This window comes from Schistocerca cancellata, chromosome 10 (genome assembly GCF_023864275.1).
Source record: "Schistocerca cancellata isolate TAMUIC-IGC-003103 chromosome 10, iqSchCanc2.1, whole genome shotgun sequence".
NCBI classification, from domain to species: Eukaryota; Metazoa; Arthropoda; class Insecta; order Orthoptera; family Acrididae; genus Schistocerca; species Schistocerca cancellata.
The window spans coordinates 89,880,182-89,899,644 of NC_064635.1; the positions used below are offsets into that span (position 1 = coordinate 89,880,182).

The 19,463-nt window shown below is 36.6% G+C and overlaps 1 protein-coding gene across 7 annotated transcripts in view; it reads left to right on the plus strand.

The window, feature by feature from the left end:
- Window positions 1-19,463, plus strand: part of LOC126106537 (zinc finger protein 239-like) — a 376,855-nt gene that overhangs the window by 117,499 nt on the left and 239,893 nt on the right. For all 7 annotated transcript variants that reach the window (XM_049912877.1, XM_049912874.1, XM_049912876.1 and 4 more), the window contains exon 7: window positions 16,450-16,551. In XM_049912877.1, coding sequence (XP_049768834.1) covers window positions 16,450-16,551 — 102 coding nt within the window. The remainder of the gene's footprint in view (window positions 1-16,449; window positions 16,552-19,463) is intronic.

Below are 19,463 nucleotides of genomic sequence, written 5' to 3' on the forward strand. Positions count from 1 at the left end.
ACGCCCGGGTTCCCGGGTTTGATTCCCGGCGGGGTCAGAGATTTTCTCTGCCTCGTGATGGCTGGGTATTGTGTGCTGTCCTTAGGTTAGTTAGGTTTAAGTAGTTCTAAGTTCTAGGGGACTGATGACCATAGATGTTAAGTCCCATAGTGCTCAGAGCCATTTGAACCATTTCTGATAGAGTTACAATGTCATCGGCGAACCTCAGAGTTTTTATTTCTTGTCCATGGATTTTAATCCCTACTGCAAATTTTTCTTTTGTGTCTTTTACTGCTTGGTCAATATACAGATTGAATAACATCTGGAATAGGCTACAACTCTGTCTCATTCCCTTTCCAACTACTGCTTCCCTTTCATGCCCCTCGACTCTTATAACTGCCATCTGGTTTCGGTCCAAATTGTAAATAGCCTTTTGCTCCCTGTATTTTGCCCCTGCCACCTTCAGAATTTGTAAGAGAGTATTCCAGTCAACATTGTCAAAAGCTTTCTCTACATCTAGAAATGCAGGTTTGCCTTTCCTTAATCTATCTTCTAAAGTAAGTCATAGGGTCAGTATTGCCTCATGTCTTCCAACATTTCTATGGAATTCAAACTGATCTTCCCTGAGGTCAGCTTCTACCAGTTTTCCATTCGTCTGTAAAGAATTTGTGTTAATATTTAGCAGCCGTGACTTATTAAGCTGATAATTCAGTAATTTTCACATCTGTCAACACCTGCATTCTTTGGGATTGGAATTATATATTCTTCATGAAGTCTGAGGGTATTTCACCTGTCTCATACATCTTGCTCGCCAGATGGTAGAGTTTTGTCAGGGCTGGCTCTCCTGATGCTATCAGTAGTTCTAATGGGATGTTCTCTACTCCCAGGGCCTCTTTTTGGCTTAGGTCTTTCAGTGCTCTGTCAGACTCTTCATGCAGTATCATATCTCCCATTTCATCTTCATCTACATCCTCTTCCATTTCCATGATATTGTCCTCAAGTAAATCACTCTTGTATAGAACCTCTATATACTCCTTCTACCTTTCTGCTTTCCCTTGTTTACAGAGGACTGGGCTTCCATCTGAGTTCTTGATATTCATACAAGTGGTTCTCTTTTCTCCAAAGGTCTCTTTAATATTCCTGTAGGTAGTATCTATCTTCCTATTAGTGAGATATGCCTCTGCATCCTTACAATTTGTTCTCTAGTCATCCCTGCTTAGCCATTTTGCACTTTCTGTCGATCTCATTTTTGAGATGTTTGTATTCCTTTTTGCCTGCTTCATTTACTGCATTTTTCTATTTTCTCTATTCATCAATTAAATTCAATATATCTTCTGTTACCCAAGGATTTCTATTAGCCCTCGTATTTTTACCTACTTGATCTGCTGCTGCCTTCACTATTTCATCCCTCAAAGCTACCCATTCTTCTTCTACAGTATTTCTTTCCCCCATTCCCATCAATCATTCCCTTATGCTCTACCTGAATCTCTCTCTAACGTCTGGTTCTGTCAGTTTATCCCATCTTCTTAAATTCCCACCTTTTTGCAGTTTCTCCAGCTTTAAGTGACATTTCATAACCAATAAATTGTGGTCAGAGTCCACATCTGCCCCTGGAAATGTCTTACAATTTAAAACCTGGTTCCTAAACCTCTATCTTACCATTACATAACCTATCTGAAACCTTCCAGTGTCTCCAGGCCTCTTCCATGTATACAACTTTCTTTCATGATGCTTGAACCGAGTGTTATAAAGAACAAAAGTGACTTGATTTGATGCCTTTTTGAGGAACACACCTTTTCAATTAGTTTCCAACAGTCATAAAAAATTAACTACTAAAGGATTATTGTGTGTTTTACTCCATTGATGAGTATCATAGTAGAGCTGATTGATGTAAATATTTATTAATAATATCAAATGACGTCAGTGTTACATAATAACTGACTTCTGCACATCTTCATTGTAGTAGTATGATTAATCAAAATAAGTGCAGTTAACTGTCTTTTAGATGTGTGGCAAACTCAGTTTGTTATTACATCTTAAATAAAAATACATTTCAGATTTTATGACTTATTTGGCATCCTTGAGGACCATATCATCTGAGATCTGTGGAACAAAGATTAGCATATCTTTTTTATATAAGTTCTTACTATGTATTCATGTCTTATGGTATGCTCTACATAATTGAGGCTCTCTAAACTATGGATCCGTGGGACAAAAGCACCTATAATCTAATATAACTCAGAGTACATCTGTGTGGGTTAGCATTTTCTTCCAAAGACCCCCTAATATTTCAGAATGTAACACATCTGTGTCATGCCTAGCTACTTAAGAAGAGTTATTCTGGTGTAGCTGAATACCTAGCAACTAAAATCTAGATGAGTTTATTATTATATAAACATAAGCTGAGGTGGCAAAAGCCATGGCATAGTGATGTGCACATACACAATGGCAGATGGCAGTATAATCTCTTACACAAGGTGTAAAAGGGCAGTGCATCAGCAGAGCCGTCATTTGTCCTTGGGGGTGTTCTGGTTGTTATCTTACTCATTTCTTAGATAACTGAAAAACTGTTTGTGGAATCTTATGGGGTATATTTTGATAGGACAACACTCTCACCACGTGTTTTTGAATGGGAATAATACAACCAGTTCCTGCACAATTTCAGCAAGAATTATTTTTTTGGTAGCTGCTGAAGAATTACACAATGCATATCTAGTTTGTCTAGGGGGTTTTCATAGTTTTGTCTGCAAAATAATCTTTCCAATATCAAGTATGGCCTGGGTTTTCTTCTGTTTAAAATAAACTCCACTGGATCTGAAACACTTTCAGCTAAAAATAATATTTATTCATACTTTTTGTTAGGAACTACACCATTTTCAATATAAACATTGATAATTTAAATCCATTATACTACACTTGTCACAAAAACATGTCCGTCTACCTTCAAGACTGAAAAAGAAGTGGCAGGCAAGCCAACATGTACCCAGAATTTGCAGACATTCACACTTCCTAGCTTCTTTGGTCTACTGACCTTATAAACTCCTTTAACATCGTAAACAAGTTAATTATTTATCATAAAAGGACATATTCATAATTAAATAAATGAAACATGTTTTCTGGCAACATAATACTATAATGAAATTACCTAACTCTTTACTGTGGGCATCATACTTTTCGTTTCAGGTAAGCCATATCTCCAACGGTTGATAAGATTACAGTAGCCCACCAGGACTTACAAGTGTACCCTGGTCCACTTGTCAGTCTGATACAGAAATTGCATCACTGTGAACTCTAGTAAATTGTTCATTCTTACATTACTCATTGACTCCCTCCTTTGTCTCACAACATAAATTACATAAACACATATATTGGTTTGTTGCCCAGAAACTTACTATAAAATAATCCCAAAGTTAAAACATTTTCTCATATTAGAATGAACATAGCGCTAACTCCTATATCATCACTGATGTTCCGAAAGATTTCTGTTCAACAATACTATTCTCTCTTTAACCTTGTAGATTATGTGATGGATATCAAGATTAATGGGTGAAATAAGCCAACATAAAGTATGTGTGTTGTGTGATCAACAAAGCCGAATAAAAATGGTTATTCATGGCGAGCATGATGTAAAACAAAAACACACTTGTATATACAAGAAAGTGTAGTCTATTAACTATAGAACATATTTTATATGTATTATGGTCTATTTAACTGAATGAGGAAGATTTCAAAAATTATGAGATTTGGGTAACATGTATTGTCTCCTGGCAGCATAATCAAAATAACATCCCTCAGTTATCAAGTTTACATATTTTGCATTTCATTAAACACTGTACAGTTACTTAAACAAGCATACTCATGAAATCTAGTCTTATGACAGAATTAAGTGACAGTCAGTCTAGATACAACATTATTTTGCATGAGATATGTTACATGGCTTAGTATGGTGAATGCAATTTGTTCCTGTGACTATATCTCAAAGCATTTCATTTTTCCAGTAAAATTCTTTCCAGATAAAGGCATGTTTGTAGGCTCAATTCATCCTTTTCTCAATATACAGCTTCAAAGAAACAACATTCCTAAGACCAAACAGTTTTCTTGATGTGGGATATACTAATCTGTATGCACTTGGGTGGGAGTTCTCACTAATCTCAAATGGCCCAATGTAAATATAAAAAAAACTTCTTGAGTTCTGCAGTTAGTAACTTCGATTGTTCATGTGATTTCACTAAGACATGGTTGCCTACTCTGAATGTGGTAACCTTTATTTTCCTATCATGTCTGTTTTTCCTAGCTTCACCTAGTTTCTTCATGGCTTTCTTTACAATCTCTTCACATTCTTTCATTGATGTTAAAGCACATTGTGGAAAGTCTATTAATTCAGGAATAAGATTCACTGGTCTGAGATGAAACATAGTTTCATATGGTGCAAATCCACTAGAGCAATGCTGCAAGCTGTTAATGATGTCCTTAAAGTCATTTACATGGTTGGACCAACTAAGGTGTTTGTGACTACAATATATCCTGCAAAGTCTCCCTGTTTCTCTCATGTACCTCCTGCTGGGTTTGAAGATGGGTTGTACACGGGTATCAAGATGTGTTTTGTGTTAGTTTTTTCCATGAATGCTTTCCAGTTTTTTGAAACAAATTGTGAACCATTATCAGATAGTATGGCTTTAGGTTTCCCTATGCTCTTGAAGTAATCTCTGTCAATCATTACTTGTAGCTTTTCGAACAGGATAAAGTTTAATTAATCTGGAAAATACATCAACCATGATGAATATAAAACAATGACCACCTTTGCTTTTAGGAAAAGGACTGTAAAAGTCTACAGCTACTAAATCTAATGGCTTATCCAGAATAATGTTCTGCATTTCTCCCTGATATGTTCTGTTACTTACTTTTACTATGACATTTGTTGCATGTTGATGTTTCATTCCTCACCTTCTTTACCATGTTATAAAAGTAGATGTATTCTCATAACTTTTGTACACATTTCTGTATTCCACAGTGACCATAACTTTCATGGGTGTACTTTATTAACTTGGCTGCCTCACACTTAGGCCAGCATAGCTTCCAATTGTCAGAGGCCACATCTGTTCTTCTAAAGAGTGTTCCCTTAAAGATCTTATAGTATTTGTTAAGTTTATCATACCCCCTTTTGCCTAAACAGACCTTAACTAATTTCCAATTAGGATCATTAATTTGTCCCGTCCTGATATTATTGCAAAGTGTCCTTATGAGCTTTTCATCTTGGATTCCCTTCATGTATCTTATTTGAAGTTCTTTTTCTTCCTCTTGACTGAAGATTTCCTCATCTCCTCCTACTGGTAACCTGGATAAAGCATCAGCTACTTCATTTTCTGACCCCTTAATATACTCAATTCCACAGTCAAACTGTTGCACGAACATTGCCCACCTGGTTAATCTATTATGATATAGTCTGCACTCCTGTAAATAACTTAAAGCTTTGTGGTCTGAATAAACTTTTATCTTGTGTCTTAACAGGTATGTTTTAAATTTTGTAAATGCCCAGTGTATTGTGAGTAATTCTTTTTCTGTGGCTGTGTTAGTTCTCTCATGTTTAAGTAACATTTTACTGGCAAATGCAATAGTACAGTGAAGATATTTTTTCCATTCACAACTTTCTCCTCAAGTAGTTCTGCTCCTAGTCCATAATCATTACTGTCAGTGTGAAGACAAAATAACAAACTAAAATCTGGTCTGTGTAAAAGATTGTTCTTACAAAATTCATTCTTAGTTTTCTCGAATGCTTTCTGACACTCTTCGGACCAATTCCATGTAGCATTTTTTCTAAGTAAGTTGCTCAAACATATTACATTAAGGCATTGTCCATTTATATATTTTCGATAGAATCCACAGATTCCATAGAAAGATTTAAATTGTTTTCAGTTTCTAGGAGATAGAAAGTTTACTATAGATTTTATTTTCTCAGGGTCTGCACTTATTCCTTCCTTAGTAATGACATGACCTAAAAATTTGAGTTCTGACACACCAAATTTACATTTTTCTAGTTTTAATGTCATTCCCCCTCTTCTGAGTTTTTCACACACCTTTTTCAATAACTTCAAATGATCCTCCCAACTTTGATTTGACAGTAATATATCATCTACATAAATGGTTAATTCTGACAGAACTTCTTGGCCAAGTACATAGTCTAGTGCTCTTATAAATTCTGTGACTGATGAGTCTAATCAGAAAGGCACTACACAATATTGGTAACATCTTCCATTGTATAAGAAAGCAGTGTACTTTCTAGAATTAATGGCAAGAGGTACTTGATTAAAACCTGAAGTTAGGTCAAGGCTTGACATAATTTGGATATTTTTAAATTTATATAACAACTTATCGATGTTCTCTGGGTGACCAGTTTTTCTGTATAAACATTTGTTTAATTGTGTGGAACCTAGCACTAAACTGACTTGTCCATTAGGTTTATTTACAATGGCCAAGGGATTATTATTATGGCTTATACTCCTCTCAATGATTTCACACACTTCCATCTTTTGTAATTCTTTCTCCACTACTACCCATTTCAAGATTGGAATACTGTACGGTTTTGTAAAGAAAGGTTCATGGGCTTCAACTGCAAAGTACATTGGTATCCAAGTACTTTACCTGGTATGTTGCTGAATACTGTTTTTGGTTCTCAGTTAGTTGTGTAGCTTCGGCTACTTTTTCATTTACCAAATTTTCAAACTCTATCTCATCTTTATCAAAATCTGAGAGATGGCTTCCAATGTACTTACCTTCTTTTTTAAGTTCAATACTGTTCACAGTCTTATTCATACATGACACATTTGATTTAAAAAAAGTTTTTTAGCAATGACTTCACCATTTGGTAGAGTCATTATTAATTTCTGTCCTACCCAATCAAATGCTGCACTTACTTTTGTTATCCAAGACATGCCAAGGATAAAATCCTCTGCAGGATCAGGAATAACGAGACACCCATGTGACCATGATACTCCTTCAATTTCAAAAGTAATAAAAGCCTGACTCCTTACTGATTTACTGTGCCTCCCAGTAGCACCTCTTATTTTAATTCCTACTACAGGTAACTCAACATAATCCTTATTAGTTTTCAGTTTTTTACTTAATGATTCTGATATCCCAGATACTTGACTTCCTGTGTCCACTAAACACTTTCCTTTCCATGATCTTGACTGTACATCAATAAACAGACTGGTTACAACAAAGTCAATTTTTTATTAATATTCTCATGTAATAAGTCCTCTTCAATTTCACTAAATCCGTATCCATTTCTAGTGTCCTTACCTGTATCATTACTACCAGAGTTATTTGCTGTTATTACCCTAATTGCATTTTCTTTGGCCTGATTACTATTCCTGAGTATTTCATTAATCCAACTACATTCATTTGTGCTATTGTGTGTGTCTCCTTTATATTTGTGCTATTTGGCACTTAATTCTATGCTACCATTCTGGATGCAAAGTTTCATATATATCAAGTGTTACCTTTCTGAAATTTTCATCATCCTTAATGGCATTAGTGTTAAAATTCATAAGTTAAACAAAAATTGCTCACTATCTGACATTTCATCATATTCTCCCCTAATGCCGTTAAGATTATCTGCTGTCAGTTGCCTCTCATTGGTTTTTTTACATGTATTAAGATGAAATAGCTCATTGGCTAAAATTCTGGCATCCTTATCATTCAAATTGTCAACTGTGTTCCTGTGTACCTTGCTAACTTCATTACTATCCTGTTTTATATTAGTAATTCCTAAAACTTCCAACTCCTCATTTGCACCAATAAAACATCTTTCTTCACTACTATCCTCAATCTCATTTTCTTCCCAATCAACATCCTCTGCTCCCTTACCTTCAGTATGCAGATACACATTTAAATCATCTTTACTAGGTGCAATTTTCATTCCTAGCCCACCAGTCTCTTCCATAAGGTCTCTAATTCCTAGCACACTCAGATCATTTGAACAACTATTTTCCAGAAAGGTGCCCTTCTCATTCCACTCATAGAATAAATCTAAGTTTAATTCTTCTTCACAGTTCTCTAAGAAATCAGTGTCTTTAAATAACTTACCTTTTGTTTCTGGTTTATTTGTATGACATATATTATTTCTAACAGATACCACACTAATGGGATAACACTTCTCTTTAAAATAATTACTCATTATGCCACTGGTATTTTTCTGTTTAGTTTGACTGTTTGGGTTGGCCCTTTCCATTTGTGGACAGCCAATGGAGCCCTATTCAGTTTACTAACTCCTGTATAGTTGTCTGTTCAGTTCTCCACATACCATTATGATTATGCCACTCCTTTGGGTTATTTGCAGAGTGTCTGTTAACAAATTTATTATGATTATATCCATATTGACCCTTGTAATGGAAATTGTTTCCTTGTGATCCCTTGAAGTTGTACTGGTGATTTCTCTGATGAGAATCATTACTTCCAAAATTGTGTGGTTCCTTTTTATCATGCTGTGTGTTTCCCCAATTTATATGTCCTGTCTTTTGGAAATGGTTTTGACTATGGTGTGGTGGTTTACCTGTTTTTTCAATAATTCTGTCTAGTTTGTCTACATACTTCAAAAACTGATCTATTGTGTCATCAGGTCCATAAGCTAGCTACCATTGTAATTCATATGGTAGCCTTCTTTTTAGTGCATTGATTTGAGTGAGTTCATCAAAAGGCTTGTTTAGGTGAGAGAGTTTTCTTAACTGATTTTTGCAAAATTGCTTCATGCTGCCAAACTCATGTTTATAACCAGGTCTAATCAAGAATTCACTTTTTATTCTAGCTTGTTCTGTCTCTGACCAGAATTTACTTAGGAACCTCTCCTCAAACTCTGCAAAAGCTATTCCCTCAATACAATCACGGTTAATCCATGACAATGCTTCACCTTCTAGAAGTCTTGTCACAAATTTAATTTTCAAATTGTCATTCATATTTGAAAAAAAGTTATCTTTGCAATGTTGCAGGAAATCTACCGGATGCATACTGCTCTCATCTGAAAAGTTTTTTTACTGGAATGTTGCACCACATAGTGTCAATATTGTTCGCCAAACTATTGGTGACCATATTGCTGCTAACACTTTCAAGTTCCTTAGTGATGTCTGTCACTAATACTATTTTCTAAACTCTTGACTTCGTCTTTGCTTATTTGCTTATTTACATCTATTTTTTTCATTAATGATTCCTATCTTTTGTTGAAATTTGCCTTCTACTTGAACAATTTTATTGTCTGCAATAGAAATATGATCAGATACTGTATCTTCTACATGTTTGATATCTGCATGCACAACTTTAAATGAATTGTGAATTTTCTCTCTACCTGTGCTAATTTCAGTTTTCAGATTCTTTACTTTTGCATCTACATTTTTAACCTTTCTTCTGACATAATTGATCTTACCCGTGATCTTAACCATATTACGACCCAAACTGGAAATTTTTGCTTGTACTTTTTGAAAGTGATCATCATTTTTCTTTTCATATTCTTTGAACTGTTTTTCAAATCTATCACTGATGTCCTTAAGATTCTGGTCTAACTGAGCTGCCCAATTTGATTAAAATGAATCTCACTATTTTTCTCCATTTGTTCCAAATGTATCTCATTAGCACCGAGTCTGCCTTTAATATTTCCTAAACTTCCCTATTTTGTCTGTTAGTGTCATCAGTTGCCTTAAATTTTCCCTCTATATAATTCATTATTGTTGATAACATGTCTTTAACTTCATCCTGTCTTTCAGTATGAGTTTCAACTTTCTATACAGGATCCAGATTATTCATGTTGCATTCACTTTCGTATGATAAATTTACATCGGTACTAGCACTGGCGATACCATCACCAATGCTTTCCTCTTTTACAATCATCATCTTTTTACACAGGAATAAACAAACACAATAAATGTATCTTTGCTAAAGGATACTAAATTTTCTTACTCACAGTTTACTGGTTTTCTTATCTTATAATATCTTCTATGTTGATTGGTGCCTGATGGAATTCACAACACTGAAACACTACACTTATAGGAATATTGCTTTTTTGTTGCAAAACACTTTACACTTTTTTCTTCTTTCTTGACTTATTGTGCCGTTATTATTGCTCCAGTAACTGCACTCCGTTGTCTTGAAGGTATCAGCATACAACTTTCTTGAACATTTTCATCCAGGATGTGCGAATTCTGTTTTTCTTTGCACTCTCAGTTGTAATTTATTTCGATAACTTTTTCAATAATCCTGGACGTCGCCACCATATTGTACTGGTTGGTATCTTACTCGTTTCTTAGATAACTGAATAATTGTTTGTGGAATATTACACGGTATATTGTGGTAGGACAACACTCTCACCACGTGTTTCTGAATGGGAATAATACCACCAGCTCCAGCACAATTTCAGCAAGAATTATTTTTTTGGTAACTGCTGAAGAATTACACAGTGCAGATCTAGTTTGTCTAGGGGGTTTTCATAGTTTTGTCTGCAAAATAATCTTTCCAATATCAAGCATGGCTTTGGGTTTTCTTCTGTTTAAAATAAACTCCACTGGATCTGAAATACTTTCAGCTAAAAATAATATTTATTTGTACATTTTCACTATCAACATTGATAATCTAAATCCATTATACTACACTTGTCACAGACACGTCTGTCTGCCTTCAAGACTGAAAAAGAAGTGGCGGGCAAGCCAACATGTGCCTGGAAATTGCAGACATTCCCACTTCCTATCTTCTTTGGTCTACTGACCTTATAAACTCCTTTAACATCTTAAACAAGTTCATTATTTATCATAAACGGACATATTCATAATTAAATAAACTAAACACATTTTCTGGCAACATAATACTATAATGAAATTACCTAACTCTGTACTGTGGGCATTGTACTTTTCGCTTCAGATAAACCGTATCTCTGACAGTCGATTACATTACAGGTGACACTTGTGAAAATGTTTCTGACGTGATTATGGCTGCAAAGTGAGAATTAGGCAACTTTGAATATGGAATGGTAGTTGGAGCTAGATGCATGGGACATTTCATTTTGGAAATTGTTAGGGAATTCAGTAGTCAGAGCGACAGTGTCAAGAGTATGCCGAGAATATGAAATTTCAATCTTTGCCTCTCACCATGGACAATGCATTGGCTAATGGCCTGCACTTAATGACTGACAGCAGCAACTTTTGCATAGACTTATCAGTGCTGACAGACAAGCAGCACTGTGTGAAATAACCATAGAAGACAGTGTGGGACATACAACAAATGTATCTATTTGGACAGTGTGGGGAAATTTGGTGTTAATGGGCTATGGCAGCAGATGACTGATTGCCAGTCCCTTTACTAACAGCATGAAATGCTTCTTCTGGGCTTGTGGCCATATTGGTTTGATCGTAAATGACTGGCAAACTGTGGCCTAGTCAGATGGGTCCCATTTCAGATGGTAACAGATGATGGTATGGTTTAAGTGTGGTGCAGAGTGCATGAAGCCATGGACCCAGATTATCAACAAGGCACTCTGCAAGCTGTTGGTGGCTCCATAATGATATGGGCTGTGTTTACATGAAATGGGCTGGATGCTCTCGTCCAAGTGAACCAATCATTGACTGGAAACAGTTATGTTCGGCTACTTGGAGACCATTTGTGGCCATTCAGTGATGGAATTTTTATGGATGACACTACATCATGCCACAATTGTGTGCAGTTGGTTTGAAGAACATTCTGGACAACTCAAGCAAATGAGTTGACCACCAATGATCCCCGACATGAATCCCATCAAACATTCAAGGTACATAATTGAGAGGTTAGTTTGTGTACAAAATCCAGCAATGGCAACACTTATGCAATCATGGATGGCCATGGAGGCACAATAGCTCTGTATTTCTGCAGGGGACATCCAACGGCTTGTTGAGTCCATCCCACATTGAGTTGCTCCATTACGCTGGGCAAAAGGAGGTCCAACAGGATATTAAGAGGTATCTCATGACTGTTATCACCTCAGTATACAATGACAGTAGAAAATTTGTCAGGACATTTTAAATTGTAAAATGGTAGAATTTCTTGCAGGCTGTGTAAATAGAACTGATTGACTAACAGCATTATTACTGTTGTCTGCGCTGATAAAAATGTTATGTTGTAAGTATATATGATCACTTTTGAATGTTTATGGTATATCATAGAAATTTAGTTGTTCAATATTGTAATGTATTTGCTGTGCAAAAATGATTAAAAAGACCAATGAAGAGTACACCAAACTACACAACACAAAAAGGTATATCTTCTAGAACTATTGCTTGGCACATTCATTCTGAAGATAATTACCATTTCTTTCCTTACATCTTTAGCCTCTTCCTGTTACAGTACACTCCAATTGTTTAGCTTCTCCTTCTACTTTTAGTTCTCCTTTTATCATATCCCCTTTTCATCTTTTTCGTTTCTATTCCCCCACCACTTATCATGTAACTGTGCCCCCATAAAAGTCACCCAGGCATGAAGCCTGGTTGCCATAACCTGGCTATGTTATCTAATCAGTTGGACAAAATACAGCAACAGCTCTGAGACCATGCACTGTTGAAAGTTTTACAAAAAAAAAAAAAAGGGGGGGGCAGTGTTATAATTTCAGAATTCCCTTCTGAGAGATTATTTCACCAGTCCATCAGCACTTGACTGTAGTGTTAAAGCTGATGCCTGGTGTCTGTATTTGTACATGGAAGCAAACTGCCTTGAGCACAACATTTGACAACACTTGACATTTCCTTCTGACATGGAAAATTGCTTCAGTGTAGTTTGAAGATGTGGCGCATTGTCTTTCATTGTTTCCTTCACCTCTGCTTGAAGTATTATACCCTCATGTTTCTCAGCAGCTTGCTGGTCTCATCATAAAAAATATATTTGGCTACGATAATAAAGCTTTCTTTGAACTTTTAACTTGGAATAAAGGTAATAGGTTTATTTGTTGACATCAAGTAGATGTAAGCGGGTATGCTCCTCTCCTTACTGATACTTCAGGGAATCTCCAAATTCGTTATCTTACCAGTCCACCTAATTTTTTACATTCTTTTGTAGCACCACATCCCATATGCTTCAGTTCTCTTCTTTTCTAATTTTCCCACAGTCCATGATTCATATACATAAAGTCCTGTGCTACAGACCTGTATCTTCAGAAATTCCTTACACAGATTAAGGCCAATGTTTGGTACTAATAGACTTCTTTTGATCAGGAGTGCTCTCTTCACCTGTGGTAGTCTGCCTTTTGTCCACCTTGCTTCATCCCTCTGGTATTATTTTGGTGTTGAAGTAGCAGAATTCCTTCACTTCATTGACTTCTTGGTCTCCATTTTAAATTAAGAGTACGGCTGATCTCATTTCTGCTACTTCTCATTACTTCTGTCTTTCTTCAGTTTACTCTGTACTCATATTGTTCATTCCATTCAATAGTTCTTGTACTTCTTACTCTCTTTCACTGAGTGTAACAATGTCATTTGCAAATCTTACTGTTGATATCCTTTCACCCTGATTTTAATCCTTGTTGTGACCCTTTCCTCTCTACATCTACCTCTATACTCTGCAGACCACTGTGTGGTGCATGACAGATGGTGAAAAAATATTTTACATAGTGAGATTGATGTGTGCTCATTGCTACTGGAAGCAGTTGCCATACGTGCAACTGCAGCTTAGTAACGAAGGCCGATGGTTCAATAATGTCAGTTGGAGTGCTGTCGAAGAATATGCCCAGTAGTCAGATTAGTTGTCTGTATACCAGCTCAGCTATCATTGCTCCCAGATCCTTCTGTATAGGTGTTTGGATGCCCAGCAGAATGATGGGTAGTGTTTCCTTCCAGTGCTGTGAATTGTAACAAATGTTATGATGCCTTCACATGATGAAATCATTCCATATTCTGTAGTTCTAATCCTCTCTGTGCCCAACAGTGCAGCAAAAGTCTTGAACAGACAAGGGTCAAACTGTCCATCCCAAACTACACTGAACTGCAGAGGCACTCTGAAACAAGCAATCCATCCGTGAATAGAGGAGGCAGCAGCCACCATCTCTGCTGTGATATCTGCCACTGTGTAAATCTATTAATTATCAATATGTTGCCAGTTCCGTGATGTATATACTATGTTCTGTATTTTTTGTAAGATGGTCAGCCTTCCCAGATGTGCACTTTGACTGTTTAGTACTGTGTGGCATGGTGAACAAAGCACCATTTTCTGTGGTGTGACATTTAATTCATTTCCATGTGAAACAATGTTAAATGAACTTTAGTTGTTGTTGATTATTGCAGTGTGTTATTTGCTGGACTGAATTTTTTGTCTACATGTACAGTATACATTTATACTGATACAATGCTTGTTCACTACTATGATCATAGCTGTAATTATTTTTGTATCTGCATTTCTTAGACTGATGCCAATAATAGGAGGTTGTTGGAGTGTTTCTCTGTGATTTTGCCAGAAAGTTTGTTGTACCCATTCTCTTGTCTTGTTGTGTGTTAAGGTGGTTATCAGTCCGAAGACTGGTTTGATGCAGCTCTCCATGCTAGTCTATCCTGTACAAGCATCTTCATCTCTGCATAATTCCTGCAACTTACATGCATCGCAACCTGATTATTCCTCGCATGCCTATGTCTCCCTCTGCACCTTGTTTGCTCATTACTTCCCTCCATTACCAAAATGATGTCACATTGCTATATCTGGATGCATTCTATCAGATTAGCCCTTCTGTTAGTCAAGTTGTGTCACAAATCACTTTTTTCTGCAATTTTGTTCATTATGACCTGTTCTTTATTCAATTTACTCATCTAATTATCAACATTCTTGTGTAGCACTTAGTCTCGAATACACTTCTTGTCCTAACTGTTTATTGACCATGTTTTGTTGCTCCTCCAGACAAACACTTTCAGAGAAGACTTCCTAATACTTAAAATTATATTAGACATAAACAGATTCTTCATTATCAGAAGTCTTTTTCACATTGTAGTGAGTCTAAATTTTACACTGAGGTGATATAAGACATGGGATACTTCAGAGGATATGTCGGATCTTCTTTTGCCCAGTGTAGTGCAGCAACTCAGTGCTGCAGGGACTCGACAAATTACTGGACATTGGTTGCAGAGATATTGAGCCATGCTACCTCTGGAGCTGTCCATAATTGTGAAAGTGTCGCCAGTGCAGGATTTTGTGCACGAGCTAATTTCTCGATTATGCTCAAAAAATGTTCGATGAGATTCATGTTTGGAAATCTGAGTGTCCAAATAATTTGCTCAAATTGTCTAGAATGTTCTTCAAGCCAATCTTGTATGATTGTGGCGGAGTGACATGGCACATTGTCATCTGTAAAAATTCCATTGTTGTTTGGGAATGTGAAGTCCATGAATAACTGTAAATGGTCTCCAAATAGCCAAACGTAACCATTTTCAGTCAATGATCAGCGCAGGTGAACCAGAGGATCCAGGCCATTCCATGTAACACAGCCCACACCATTATAGAGTCACCACCAGCTTGCACAGCGTCTTACCAACAACTAGAGTCCATTGGCTTTGTGGAGTCTGTGCCACACCCAAACTCTAACATCGCCTCTTACCAACTGAAATTGGGATTCGTGTGATCAGGCCACAGTTTTCCAGATCTGTATGGTTCAAACTATGTGGTTATGAGCCCAAGAGAGGCACTGTAGGCAATGTTGTACTATTAGCAAAGGCACTCATGTTGGTTGTCTGCTGCCATAGCCCGCAACACCAAATTTCACCATACTATCATAATAGATGTGTTTGACTTATGTATGACATTGATTTCTTTGGTTATTTTGTGCAGTGTTGGCACTGACAACTCTGCATAAATGCTGCTCTCAGTCTTTATTTAAGGCCATCAGTCACAGTGTTGTCCATTGTGAGAGTTAATGCCTGAAATTTAATATTCTCAGCGCATTCTTGATACTTTGGCTCTCAAAATATTGAATTCCCATATTAGAATGTCCCACGTGTCTAGCTCCAACTACCATTCTGAATTCACAATCTGTTAATTCACATTGTGTGGCCACTATCACATCGGAAACCTTTTCACATGACTGATCTGAATACAAATGACAGCTCTAGCATTGCACTGCCTTTTATACCTTCTCTGTGTGATACTACCGCTTTATATATATGTTCATTTCAATATCCCATGACTTTTGTCACCTACATCTACATATATACTCTGCTAGCCACCAAGCAGTGTATGTTGGAGGGCACTATTTGTGCCAAAGTTGTTATATTCCCCCCCCCCCCTCCCCCTCCCCCCTGCCACCCTGTTGAATTTGTGGATCACACGACACCATCAGTTATTTTGCTGACAAAGAGTAAAATGCATATACCACTTTTTGTATCTCATTTGCTGATACAATTCCCTGAGTGTCAACTAATTTATTTTCACTATATTCCCTTATCTGCGTTTCATTTCTCTTCCCTGATAAAGCATGTTTTAAAACTGTTCCAGGAATGTTCATCTTCAGAAGAATTTCTTGAGCCTAGTGTATTCCATGTTGAGAAGACAGAGGATGAGGAAGGTGATGAATCAGTGAGCGAGGATGACTTTGAGGTGAGTTGTGTTCCCTGTGGTCCCTGCACTCTGTTGTTTTGCTGACAGCTGTGTACAACAGTGAAGGTCAAGCTTTATATTAACCTGTGGGTGGGAGGGCTGCTTTTTACACATGTGTGTATGCAGGATGCACTTTGTACATGTACAAAGAGTAGCTGTTTTTATCTTATGCAGATAAATTGTTTTTATCATACCTAGGTAGGTGTGTATGAGCAAAGTCTCAGTTTATTCTGTGTTTAATGAAACAGTGATAAAATAAAGTTACAGTAAACTAAACTTTTCATTATATATCTCTGTTGCCGAATACAACTGTTACCCCACAGTAATGACCCACTCGAAGCATTCAACAGCACAATTGCATCAGATCGCTGTTGACTGCTTAGTTGATTACTCACTATCCTGCAGATAACTGCCTCGTTGTGGGATCATGTTGCTAGCTCAGAATCTGGGTAATTTTCTTGCCTGAATCATTTTCTGCACATTGAGTGAAATCTTCACCACTGTACTCTGTCTGAAACAGTGTTCACCAGGCCCTTCCAATAACTTGCAGATATGTTATCATTTGTGACAAGGATAAGTGGTTGAAGTAGACTCCTCACAGTTTGCACACCATAAACACAGGTGTGAGTGTTTACATTGGGTGAAAGTGATCTGCGGCAAGTGTGTGAAGTACAGGGGCTTCTAGAGGCATAAAGCTTGCTCTCGCATGGACAGTTTTCCTGGAGCAGCCTGTGTGAGCTCTTGAGCCGTGAGATGACCTTTCCAAGTTATGCTTCTGCCAGTGGGTTCTGAGATGGAGAGCTAAAGATCTGTAGTTTGCAGAATTTTATTTACAGACTAGAGGACTCAGTTGGCTGATGTTCTGCCACAGATTTCACTAGCAAAATACATGTCTTGAAGTAAAATCTTTTATTCAGTGTAATTGAAATGTGTCATCTATATTATCCATTAATACCCAAAACTATTTTTTGTTTTTGATTTTGATAAGATTAAGACAAAGAAGTTCTTTTAAGGGTAGCAGCATGTATTGATGTCTAAACTGGTAATTTTTAAATTTTTACATTGTTTTATTTCATGTATGATAAAATATACAATGGGCATTAACATTTACAGTTCAATAGCACAATGTAATTTTTTATACAGAAAGAAAACAATATTAGACCTAATTTTATTCATATAAACTGACAAATTACTGTTTTTCCAATTTACAATTCAGTGGTTAATAGTATTAGGAAAATAAAAACAAACTTGACAAAGTCCAACATCACATTAAATCAGTGATTTGTTCTACATTTTGCACAATGTTTATGTGCACAAAAAAAAAAAACAAGAATCTGGGTGAAGACCATCATTACATTTTGTGCATTTTCCACAATTTTTACATCTCCTCTGAGCTAAAATTCTGTACATGAAGTGTCCAATGTTGTCACTGTGGATGTCTTTTGGTACACCTTTTGTGGATTTTCGCATGGGCCTTTGAGGTTTATCCATTACTGGTGATGCCAGTAGGGATGGTACAACACTTCATCTGAACAACAAACTTACATTAGTCACTTTTCTACAGAGCACCCACATTTTTGAGGCTACCGTCATGGCAGAATCTAACAAGAGGCCAGTACCATTTCTCGGAGGAGATCCTGGTTCTATACGGGACCTCTCGGTTTGTCAAAAAGATCAACACCTCCTCCCTCTGTTGAAGAGTTGTTCGAAGGTTGGTTGAGGCCTGGTTACATGTTTCCTTTCTACTTTACTACATCACTTGCAGGTCCCTTTGATAAGACCATCGCTGATTTGCAGATTTGTTGCTAATGTCACTTGGCTGTTGTGATGCCACCTTAGCTGTGTGAGGTGTTCATCTTGAAGAACACAAGATCCACAAGATTCCTTTTTTAAATTTTTCATAGGTATTTTCTCAATACTGTCTCTCTGGGTAGTGTCAGTGCAGTATAATTCATGCTTGTATAGTTGTTACAAGAGCGGTAGAAAGTTGTAATAGTTATCAACAAAGAAAACAGAACTAGGAAAAAGAAAACATAGACAAAAATTTTCTGTAATTGAAGTTCCCAATCTTTTTCCTTCTTCTCTGTCACCAGTGCCATAGTAAGGACTGAACTTCACAACATAGCTCTCAGATGTTGCAAGGCACCATAACTTGTAACCATAGCGAATGGGTTTTCCCCTTATGAATTGTTTCATCCTGTTATGACCATAGTAACGTTCTATGGATTCATTGAAAGAGAACGAATGTTCTAGTGGCTGAACAAGTTGCAGAAACATGATGTTGAGGTGTTTCAAAAGTGGATCAATTATGTAAGCTTTATTACTTGGATCAATAGTTGTGTTATTGTTGAAATGCAGAAAGTGGTGGATTTATTCAAACGTGTTTTTACTGAATGAATTACTAAAAGATAAATGCAAGTATCTGCCCTGCCTCCAAATACATTCTTTTAAAAGAGACTGGATTGTTACCAGAAAGAGTAAGAATTGCAAAATATTGCTATAGCTCATCAACTGATAGTTGAAATTCTAAATAACCTTTCTAGGCAGCATATTTCACTGTCTCTTTCCAAATGTACTCCGTAAATTTTTCCTTCTCTGCATGCGTCATTTGAGACTGCTTCATTTTAATCACAAGAAAAGGTTCTGGTCTATTACCGGTGTAATCTACTCGACTGCCAACATTAATGCTTTTCAGTCCCTTTGGTATTCACTTAGACAGTATTGTTTTATATTTCTTTTATAGTTCTTCTGTGTTCTTATCTCTGTTGTTGCTTTCTATCATAGGCTGCACAATTACATCATTTCTGTTTCCTTCTGAAGTGGCTTTTTCTTCCATTGGCTCCAAAAGAGCTCCTTTACCAATGTCACTGTAACTAACAATTCTTTCATTGTTACTAGAGCATCATCACACT